At 34.3% G+C, this 12,410-nt stretch overlaps 1 protein-coding gene across 1 annotated transcript; it reads left to right on the top strand.

Moving 5' to 3' along the window:
- The first annotated feature begins 1,745 nt into the window (after nt 1–1,745).
- LOC141292051 (pyroglutamylated RF-amide peptide receptor) lies at nt 1,746–12,186 on the top strand. Its single transcript, XM_073824020.1, is given in 7 exon segments — nt 1,746–2,076; nt 5,551–5,709; nt 8,143–8,204; nt 9,118–9,350; nt 11,792–12,029; nt 12,032–12,065; nt 12,068–12,186. Coding segments are annotated over 7 exon segments (1,176 nt in total).
- Nucleotides 12,187–12,410: the final 224 nt, after the last annotated feature.

Below are 12,410 nucleotides of genomic sequence, written 5' to 3'. Positions count from 1 at the left end.
TGTTTTGCCTGCAGTCGTAACATTTGACAAGCGTGCAGACCACTCTTTAATGCAACTTTGTTTTTGATTGACGATTTTATATGGCAGTAAATAACTTCAAATCTCTCTTCCCGTATTGTGCGATATTAGGATCATTTGTATGTATAAAGTTATTATACTTGATATTTACCTCATCGATGAATTCATAGGCTAATCGTAATCGATAATTGTCTTTTTTAACATGAAATAGACCCAAAAATGTGCAAACAATATTATTTTTGTAATGTATATCCAATTTACTGTTGTATAATCACAGTATAATAGAATAGTATATTAATATGTGACCCTGAACCACAAAACCAGTCTTAAATAGCACTGGTATTGTCAAAATCTAACTAGGTTTTAGGGTTCTTTGAGTAATGAATGAAGGACGTTAAATTCCAGCTTTTCTTTTTATTTAATTTTCTCCCAAGCCAGTAAAGTGCAGAATTCTCACAGGTGCAAAAACATGAAAAAGCATCCAAAAGGGAAATCCTTAAGACAGACAAAGTCCAACTTCAATGTACAAAAACAAACAAACGAAAAAAAAAAAAAAGAAAAACTCTGTGACAGGAATATTTGTAGCAATAGCCAAAAATAATTGTATTTGGTCAAAATTAGCAATTTTCCTTTTATGTCAAAAATCTTTAGGATTAAGTAATGTTGTAAATGTCCTACCATAAATATATCAAAAAGTTAATTTTTTATTAGTAATATGCATTGCTAAGAACTTCATTTGGACAATTTTAAAGACAATTTTCTCAATATTTAGATTTTTTTGCACCCTCGGATTTCAGATCTTCAAATAGTCGTGTCTCAGGCAAAATATTATCCTATCCTAACAAACCATAGATCAATGGAAAGCTTATTTATTCAGTCTCAATTAAAACAATGGCTTTTATGACTGGTTTTTGGCTCCAGGGTCACATATAGGGAAGAATGTGAGAAGATGTTCTTAATGTCTTAAGGGCTGTAAATACCTCAGTTTTAATTAAAATTAACAAACAAACAAGTAGGCTCTGAGTACAAAGATTACTGTTTTCTGAACTATCTTTATATTTTAGATCTTGCTTATTTTGAGTAAACTACATATTGAAAGTAAATTTCTCAGGACAAGAACCATGAACAGAAACGTGTTTCTTCATTTTTGTCAGCATATTGCAAGGTGAAGACTGACTGATCTCAGTCCAGAATGGAGCAAGCAATACAACTTCTGACACCCGGACTGTGAAGATAACTAAGGATTGTGCAAAAAATGAGTCATGAGACAATGTGATATCAGGGATTATCTTGAAGAAACTGGAACAGCTTAAGGACATTCTACTGACATACTGAGAGTGAACAGTGGGATGTCATTATAATGCTGGTATCACACAACTTTTGACTGAAGAGGTTTTTGTCAAGCAGGGTAGCAGGCTGTCGATAATCACGACAGATTGTCCCAAATGGCTTCAAATTAATGCTTACAATGCATGTCCTTAATAGGAATGAGATAAAGACATTAAAGTTTTATCAACAACAAAGAACAACCATGAAAAATGCCTGTAAGACATCATTTATAAAGAGAAACAGATCAATACAGCACACACAACTATTCATTAATGTAGCCTGCACAGACTCAGTGTAGAAATCGTGAAGATCAGGCTCTACAGATTGTTAAAACAAGCTGCTACACCACAGCTGGGACTAAAACTGAAGCATCCTGAAAACCCTTGACCCTCATCAGTATGAACTTGACCGCCCATCTTCTGGACCTCATGCTGAAGGCTTCCAACCTCTCTCGCTGGCAGTTTATCCAGGAATTCTCCATACCTCCTCTGGTGGCCGTGCCCAGACTTCCTAACTCCCTGCTTCCAGTTTTTGGCCTGCTCTACATGCTCATCTTTGGGCTTGGAGTGGTGGGAAATGGGGCGGTGCTGGTTCTCTTATGCCGCAGGAAGGCTTTGCAGTCTCCCAGCACCTTCTTCATATGCTCTCTGGCACTCAGTGACCTCTTGATATCCATAGTGTGTGTTCCTGCCACCCTGCTGCAGCACTTCTTCACCAACTGGTTGGCAGGTAGGTTTAATTTTGGTCACGCTTGGCAGAAGTCTTAGTTTATAATGCGTCATAACTGCCTATATCCATTTGGCCACCCAATTTTTTCTGTTTTTTTTATAAACCCAAGGTCTCCTGATGTATTGCTCAATCTCAACTCCATTAAGTGACAGCTTTGGGAAAGTAAAAAGCTTTAAAGATATATATAGTTCATGTATGAATGAAAGACACTGATGAAGCTAAAAGAGCACTTGACCTCCATTGCATTCATCTCCTAAATGATATAGTACTGTTTAAAGTGTAGAGGTTTTCTGTGCCTTCTACGTGTTTGTTTTTCATCTTTTACGAAACTACAATTCAACAAAAGTTTGTGCCACATTTCAGTGCATGTTCACAGACTAAAAGATGCACCTGCAAAATGAATTCATGCCAGTGAATAAATCATGTCCAAAACTGCACTTAGGCCTGAAATTGGATTTCCGAAGCCTATCCATAATAATGTAGTATCTTAGACCTGTGTTACTGTATTAAAATTAAAATTGTCTTTTGTAGCATCCAAAAAGCACAAAAATGAGCACTGAGGTTTTTAAAAGACAAAAACTGTGTTTAAAACTGTCTAAAGGGTATCTGATGGTAATAATAATAACACACCCCAAAATGGAAGTCCTGTCATCATTTACTTACTCTTATGTTCTCTCAAACCTGTATGAAATTATATTATTATTTTTCTGTGAATAATGGTCCAGTGTTGTTTTGGACCCTAACATATTTTATTGTTTGGACAAAAACAGGTTTGAGGGTGAATAACAGATTTTTATGGATGAACTGTCTCTTTAAGTGGACAAATTGTGCCATCATAACAGACATGCTATACCATACTCGCTAAAAAAATTAGTGCATTTGCATTGTATAACGTATAATGTGTGGAACAAACATTATGACAGGCATTATTTAAGTATTTCAATGGACCTGTACATAAGTTTAGCCTTGGGTGTTTTCTTCAGCTGAAAGTTTACTGATGGCTGATTATCATTCACGGCCAACCTACAAGTAGACTTCTAAATCTATTATGGAGCTGTCACTCAGATGCGATAAACATACAAGTCTGAAATCCATAAATAAACAAGTCGTCATGACCAGAAACAGGCTTGCTGAGAGCAGAAGGGCACTGTTAGGCTTAAACATCTTCATGTAGCATACTCATTACTGCATTTATCTGTGTTTGTGTGGTACTGTTTTTGACACCTTCATTACAACACTTAAATTAGAGCTCCAAGTACCTTCTGATGAGATGAAAGGTCACCATTGATTAAAAGAGATCTTGTCCCCAGTGGAACCTGTGGTTGAATTGTAAATGAGCACTTTACCTGACCAGAGGTTCTTGGAATCCTATTATTTGCAAAGACCTATATTTCTACAATAACAATGATTGTGTAAAATAACATGTTAATGTGCTTGTATTGCTGTAGAAAGAGTGTTGTGTTGAGTGTTTTGTGCTCACCAAAGCTGCATTTATTTGATCAAAAATACAGTAAAAACAGTGATATTATTCTGTCATTTATATCATTCTAATATGCTGTTTTGCTGCTCAGGAAACATTTATTTTAATTATCAATAATGAAAACAGTTTAATATGGTTTTGGAAACTGTGAAATCCTTTTTTGTCAGAATTTTGATTAATAGAACAGCATATATTTGAAGATAAATTTAAATTATACTCTATATTGACATTTTTTATCAATTTAATGTACTACTGTTGAATAAAAATATTAATAAAAAAATAATACTGATCCGAAACTTTCATAGTTTAGGGTAAAGTGGTATAATGCAAGAAATTTTTTTATAAATTATTAAACATTTTCATCAAATTTTATATTTCTTTTTAAAAAAATCTAATGTTTAATGCATCATGAAGTACACTACCAGTCAAAAGTTTTTGAACAGTAAGATTTTTAATGTTTTTAAAAGAAGTCTCTTCTGCTCACCAAGCCTGCATTTATTTGATCCAAACTACAGCAAAAACAGTAAACTGTTTTTACCATTTTCACTATTTACTATTTGTATATATATTTCAAAGCTGAATTTTTAGCATCATTACTCCAGTCACATGATCCTTCAGAAATCATACTAACATTCTGATTTGCGCTCAAGTACAATTTTTCAGGTTACTTTGATAAATAGAACGTTTAGTAGAACAGTGTTTATCTGAAATAGAAATCATTTGTAACATTAAATGTCTTTTGATCAATTTAAAGCATCCTTGCTAAATAAAAGTATTAATTTCTATGATTTCTTTCACACACACAAAAAAAACTGACTCCAAGCTTTTGAATGGTATAGTGTATAATGTTACAAAAGCTTTTTATTTCAGACAAATGCTGATCTTTGGATCTTTCTATTCATTAAAGAATCCTGAAAAAATATATTCAACACATATCGATGATAATAATAGTAAAATGTTTCTTCAACAGCAAATCAGCATATCAGAATGATTTCTGAAGGATCATGTGACACTAAAGACTGGAGTAATGTTGCTGAAAATGTAGCTTTGATTACAGGAATAAATTAGATTTTAAAATATATTTAAATACAAAAGTTATTTTAAATAGTAAAAATATTTCAAACTTTTTGTTTTTGGATCAAATGAATGCAGGCTTTGTAAACAAAAGAGACTTCTTTAAAAACATTTTAAATCGTACTGTTTAAAAACTTTTGACTGGTAGTCATCATTATACATGGCTATTGTTAAATGGACGTCAATGAAAAAAAGATGCATTTGCAGCCAGATTGTGTAGTTATGACCAGCAGGATCTAACTGGACCGTGTTAACCACCCAAAATGATAATCTCAATTATCAGTAATCCATCAAGCTTTGCCTGACTCTACAAATCAGGCATAGTTTGCATTGCTTATTCTATCAGTATGCGTCATGTTGTCTTTTAGATTCTATCGTTTGCAAACAGCACTGACCTTTCATCTAATGACACTGTATAATGAAGGACGGTCATGTCCAGCATGCAACAGGTGAATTATGCCAGGGTGCATCGGGAATTATGTAGGATCAGTGAGCTGGAAAATAAGAATTAGTGGGTTATTGAAAACTCCTCAGAACTGCTGGGAGAAGATTGCTGCTTAAATCCATGGCAACACAAACCCAATCTGATCTCCTATATAGTAATTATGATGAACACCGTGTTAGAAAATAAAGCCTGTGGTCCTTCTCCACCCCTCTGTTTTCCTCATTGTCCATAAAGACCATACATTTACTGCCCACACATTTCCTTCTATTAGTAGGAAATTGCTTTTCAAGCCTCTTTAGTATCCTTTTTCTTACATTGTTATGTATCAACAGTTAACCCCATCTACTGTGTATATATGAAAATAGGTCAAGCAGTTTGTTATTCAACAATTTTACGCAGGGTGTCATCAGTTCATTTGGCTGTTCTGTAATTCACTCATTTTCTGACTCACCGATTTACTCACTGTGTCTCACAGGAGATTTTCTGTGCAAGTTAATACCGTTCCTACAAGTGACAGCTATTGCGACCAGCATGCTCACCATGACGTGTATTGCTGTAGAGCGTTTCCAGGGAATCCTTTATCCTCTGCATGTCCGCAACAGCTACTTCCTTTGTCATGCCTTCAAGATGCTGGGTGAGTTATGGAAAGAGAGATTCAAGATGGTTTTAAAGATATATCATACAACAGCAGGTAAGCTGTGTAGGAGCCATTGATATAGGAACACATTTAGTCCCCACAAAAGGTGTTTCTATAACAAAAATCATTCCCAGTTTTTGAAGTGCAAAAACACCAAAAAGTGGATATTTCCGCCAGTAGTTAAACACCTTATTTTTGCTGTAAGAGTGGACATGGCCATTTGTAAATTTTGTGTGTCTGGCTTCTGGTCTGAATCGCGTCCAACTATGATATTGCAAATTTGTGTATCTTACCATATTATTTTAATGTATTATCTTAATTATGAACCAACTGTTTTATTGTTTACTACACGTTGTTATTCTTCTCGTTATTTCCCTATAGCAGCTAATGAATTGGAAGTGTGGATCTATAAAAATGTTTATCCGATGTAAAAGTTTAACCTTTTTTCCCTTGTAAGGGACCCTTTCCAAAAATATAAAGAAATGGGTCCTCTTAAAAATATCAAGTATTGTGTTGTGCTTTGAGACGCTTGTGTTTTATCTCGAATTAATACAAAAAAAAAATATAAAAAAAAAATTGATTTTAATGTGTAAACATCTATTTTTACTGTGTGATTTTTGTAATATATTTTTTGTATTATAAAATATTTCTATTGTTTATGTCACTGTATTGTAAGGAAATTATTATATTTAATAAATTAAATTTACTGTAATAAACTATTATACTGTAAGTAAATATTATAATAATCTTATTAAAATATAATTAAATAAATATCTCACTTTACTGTAATAAACTAAAACTATTTATTATATTTTATTATTTATTTATTTTTTTCAGGTTTTTCCACAAGTTTTTTTTTTACTGTTAAAAATGAGTGTCATCAATAGAAAAAAGGGTAACATTTTAACTAATAAGGTTTATTAGTTAACATTTAACCTTATCTCATGACAAAAACGTACCTGTGGGAACTTTTTCGTTTCGGAACTTGTACGTTTCGTGACATATTCAATGTGAAATGTTCCTTAAAAAAAGTGTTCCTGTTTTTCCTTTGGAACATATGGAAGTACATATGGTACATGTTATGTGACATTGGTTTTGTACGTGTCACCGCAGTTCTGACCTAAAATGTCCGTTGAGTGGTGCTATAACTCTAATCCTTCGTGATGTTTGTCATTGTTAATGTACCATCTGCACTACACCTAAACCTACCTGATAGTATGAACAAAAGCCAATGTGACGTAAAAACACAATTGCAAGCATGCCGTTTTAGCTTGTTTTTCGATCTCTCATCTTTCAGCTCTTTTATCGTGAGTCATGTTTTTTTTTTCACGGGATTTGTACCCAAGGATTCTGCATCCTAAGTCCAATTCTGTGCCAGTTGAGCTACAAAAAAAGTACCAATAAATATATATTACTGCAGTCTCCAACAGAAATGAACACTAGAGGCATAAAACAACGAGCATTTGTAATCGTTTTCATACACAGTTATTATTACAGTGTCATATGTTTCGCTTTTCGGATTTAACAAGCTTGCTCTGTTGCTCAGCCGGCACGGAATTGCAGAATCCTTGGGTACAAATCCTGCGGAAAAAAAAAAAAACATGACTCACGATAAAAGCAGTGGGTTGTTTCATCTGAGACAGGCTCAACCCAGTGGTTGGGTTTTAAAAAAAGAACCCAATTTTTAATAACTTATATATATTTTAATAAGTTATTTTTAATAACTTATTAAAAATGGGTAAAAAAAATATTAAAAATAACCCTATAAAATGACCCAACAAGCATTTGGGTTAAAACAAAAAACCCAGCATTTTTTAGAGTGCTGAAAAACTACCTAGTACCTGGGTAAAAATATTCAAAACAACCCAATAAAATGACCCAACAGGCTGAACCCAGCATTTTTTTAGAGTGTAGTTAATGTTAATTTCAACAGTTACTAATGCATTATTAAAATCAAAAGTTATGCTTGTTAACATTGTTAATGTTTGGTAATGCACTATGAATTAGCATGAACTTACAATGAATGACTGCATTTTCATTAACATTAACAAAGATGAATAAATACTGTAATAAATGTATTGTTCATTGTTTTTTCATGTTAGTTAATATATTAAGTAACATTAGCTAATGGAACCCTATTGTAAAGTGTAACCGAAAAAAATATACCCATACTATAGTGACACTGCAGAAAACAACAAATGATGTGTTTTTTCCCTGATTTTACAGTGGCCGTATGGTTGGTTGCCCTGGTGATCTTTCACAAACAAAGATATTTGAAAGAATGCTTTGTCAATATAATGGAAGTCCAAAGCAAATTTGAACCCTATTGACTTATGGACAAAAACAGTGACCTTTTTAAAAATATATATTTTTTGTGTTCTTTTGAAATTCAAGAAAACTAAACATTATGTTTTGTCCCTCACTTTACAGTGGCTGTGTGGTTGGTTGCTCTGGCAATCGCGGCTCCCATGTGGTTTGTTCAGAAAGTGGAGGTAAACATTCAACCTTAAGAAAAAAATACTACATTCACATTTAGTCTGACATTTCCAGAACACTTCCTATCCATTATACAGACCACTTTTTTTTAGATTAAACAAGCAATTTAGACAATGCTCACGGGGATGTATTATTTAACAGACAAAACTCAAGTCATTAGCAGACAAAGATAAGGAGCACAATGAAATAGGTCAAAAACATCAGTATTCACTTCTATCTGAGGATAGAAAGAAATGTCCTAGTTTTCATTAAGTTTATGAAATGCTTTATAATTATTAAACCGAAAGATTACATGAAAAAGCAGCTGCTGGTTTAAACATGAGCAGAACTCATGTCTTGACTGTAATTTTCATTCACTGCAGCTACCGCCAGAAATAACAGATGCATCAACACTATTAGAATCAAATTAGATGCTGCTATGCTAGAAGAGACCACTGATGTGTTCAAATGCAATGTCCATTATGTGTTCATTGAGATAATAATGCTTTCAACTTATCATGTTTGTGTTTTTGCTTTGTTTATTGTCCTTGCATGTGGAGCTTTCACACTTTTTCACACTTCTAGAGACGTCTTGTATGCATCACTCTAATCAAATGATCATTGATGTCAAGCTGTTTCACAGATTAAGCAGATAAACTTCATAAGAAGGATAAAAAGCCTTTAATCATTATCAATGCATGCCAGTCAGTAAATCAGGCTGTTGTAATTCATTTGGGAATATAGTGAATTTCAAAACATCTTTATGAGCAGAATTATACAATATTATATGCTTAACAAATTCATTAGATTGAATATTTGAATATTTAACTGCCTCTAGCCTTCCCTCCATCTGTCAAACACCTTTAAAAAAAAAAAATAGAAACGAATGAAAGACCCGCATAATAAGTTTCCACTTATTTAACTATCCAGGTGAAATATGACTTCCTGTTTGATGTCCACCACACCTGCTGTTTGGAAGTATGGCCAAGCCAGAGGCAGAGGAGAGCCTACACTACCTGTCTGTCCATCCTGGTGTTTCTGGCCCCCTTGGTGACCATGGCCATCCTGTACTGGAAGATCATGCGGGAGCTCTGGGGGAAGCACAAAGTACATGATATCATGTTTCAAACGCTGCCAGGATCTGAAATCAACAAGATTACCAGGTTAGTTTTACCAGGATATTAAGACTGGTATGGCTTAATAACGCAAATAATGTCTCTTTCTGATATGTAGTAGAAAACCCATGAAAGATTTAAGTTATTTAAAAAAAACAGTCAAATGGCAACAAGAGAAACGATGTAAGTCTTCTATGCTTTTCTAGCGATAAAAAGAGGATTAAAAAATGCCTGGAAAAATGAAGATGCCTGTGGAAGAATAAAACTTCTTCCTAAAGACCTACGTCTTTGTTGCTCTGATGCCTTTGAGGCCTTTAGTAGACCACAGCTACTGAAAGAGCTTACAAATGGCAGAGACAAGAAACGCTAGATGCCATTCTGGCAGAATGTAAACATGTCGATGCTTGTCATGACACTGCAGCCACTGAAGAAGTTTCTCTGCAGTGGTAATATCCAGGGTGTTTAGACTCATTGTGGGGAAAAATCAATGGCACGCTATTTGTTTTAAGCCTACGCTCATATCCATCGCCACCTGTAAGCTCTTTCAGTAGCTGTGGTCATCGTATCAGTATTTTATTTTCTGAGTTGAGGTAAAAATTGCAATAGGTAGCGCCAGTAGCTTACAGAGTGCAACCATTTCACGGCATCGAACAATGGCACCCGCCATAGTGCAAAATATTTATAAAACAATGTGGATTTTTTTAAATAACAAAACTTGTATGGATTTTCTACTACATATTCAATAAGAGACATCATTTTCGTTATATTAAGCCATACAAGCCTTAATATCCAAGGTTCCCTTTAAACCCAAAAATAGCAATTCTGTCATGGCCCCATTTGGAACTATTTGCGTCGGCAGAGTAGAAATACACAAAGTAGAGCCATTCACATTTGGGACTATAATTATAAAGTTTTAAGGATTGGACCCCATTGACTTTCATTGTGTGGTCAAAAACACTGTAGTGTTTCTAAAACTAATGTCTTTTGTGTTCCACAGAAGAAAAAGTCATGTTTTGATCAATGTGAGGGTAAACAACTAATGAAGAATTTTAATTTTTGGGTTAACTTTCCTATTAAGTTAAACTGCAATGTAATATACAAGTATATGACTCTGTACATCATTAAACAGAGTTCATCCAAAAATTAAACCAAAAATGTCATCATTTACACACCTTAATGTCATTCCAAACCTGGACTTTCTTTCTTCTGTGGAACACCAACGACAAAATTTTGAAGAATGTGTGTAACCAAACTGTTTTGGAGACCATTGTCATCTATTATGTGTACATTTCAGACATTTCTCATAATATTTTAATTTATTTTCCACAGAATAAAGTCATAAACATTTGTTATGACATGAGGGTGAATAAATGATAACAGAAAATTCATTTTTGGGCAAATTAATGATTATTTTTAAAGGTTTTGCAAGGCAAACATTATTGCAAAGTATGTAAATACATTAATATAGTACCAAATTTTAGGCTTAAAAGCTTAAAGCTTTAGTTCACCCAAAAATGAAAATTCTTTCATTAATTACTCACCCTCATGTTGTTCCAAATCCGTAAGACCTTTGATTCTTCGGAACACAAATTAAGATATTTTTGATGAAATCCAAGAGCTCTCTGAATCCCCCCCCCCCCCCCCTAGACAGCAAGGGTACTATGACGTTCAAGGCCCAGAAAGGTACCAAGAACATTGACAAATAGTATCAATTGTAATTTTATGAAGCTACGCTTTGTTCACATTTAGAGGAAAGAGCGTGCATGTGTCGTGATACTCTCCAAAAGGCACTAGGCTGATGCAGAGGAAAAAAACTGTTGAAGAAAGTTATTTTTGTTTTCTTTGCGCACAAAAAAGTATTCTCGTAGCTTAATAAAATTACAATTGAACCACTGACATAACATGGACTATTTTGTCGATGTTCATGGTATCTTTCTGGGCCTTGAACATGGTAGTAGCCTTGCTGTCTATGGAGGGTCAGAGAGCTCTTGAATTTCATCAAAAAATATCTTAATTTATGTTACGAAGACGAATAAAGGTCTCACTGGTTTGGAACATCATGAGCACAAGTAATAATGACAGAACTTTCATTTTTGGGTGAACTAACCCTATAAAATGCAACACTCAGTTTTATACAATATATAGCAGGGTATCCTAGCTCCAGCTCTATTCACCAAGGAGCCTGTAAAAGGTTGAAGACCCCTTTGGCTAATAGCACAGCATGAATACCTACGTGATCAGAACCTGAAGATTTTGACAATAAGCAACAATGAACACTTCTTGTTTGTCTGTATATTTCTGTGAATCACACTATGCTTTTATAAGGTCCATTTAGCAGATGCTTTCATTGCCAGTATTGCATAATGTGTACATTGTTGCTCACATGGTCATGGTAGACTGTAACAAATGAAAAATGCTCTTTGATTGACACCCCTGTATTGTGCAGTTATTGACATGCCTGTAACAATGAAAATGTCTTTAATTCTTAGGAGGAAGAAGCGTGCAGTAAGAATGATGGCCACCGTGGTGCTTCTCTTTGCTGCCTGCTGGGCGCCTTTCCATCTGGTCTCTCTCCTGCTCGACTATGGTACCACAAAACTTCTTGTGCTCTTCCCTATTGCTTACTGTTGTCAATCTCCCAGTTTTTTTCTCCCCCCCCACAGGTAATGAAAAAAAACAACCTTTTACGCATTCTGGCAGCCAGCTGCTGTCCTTCCTGTGAGAGTATAGTAAACACATTCTCACTTCGGGTTCTCTCCTTCTTTCCCCTTTCCTCCTCCTCAACCTTTTGTTGAGGTCAACACCTCGTTCCTGTAAACCTTCAACATGCAAACATTTGTTCTATTATTCCTCTCACAGTTATTACTATAGCAACTATTGTTAGTTGTACTACTGTGTCCATACACAAATTGTGTGGTATCACATAAAAATGCATTAATACAGGTGGAGCATTTTATGTGCATAATTTATTCTTATTAGAATGAGTAAATTAATAATGCATAAACATCCTTAATTAATGTAATTTATGCACAAAAAAAATCTAATTTAGCAAGTGCATAATATTACAACTCTGTGAAATGCTTATAATTAGGAAAATTTACAGCTTTC

This window comes from Garra rufa, chromosome 19 (assembly GCF_049309525.1).
Source record: "Garra rufa chromosome 19, GarRuf1.0, whole genome shotgun sequence".
Classification (NCBI taxonomy): Eukaryota; Metazoa; Chordata; class Actinopteri; order Cypriniformes; family Cyprinidae; genus Garra; species Garra rufa.
The sequence above is the reverse complement of the archived record's forward strand: the minus strand, read 5'-3'. Positions and strand labels throughout refer to the sequence as shown.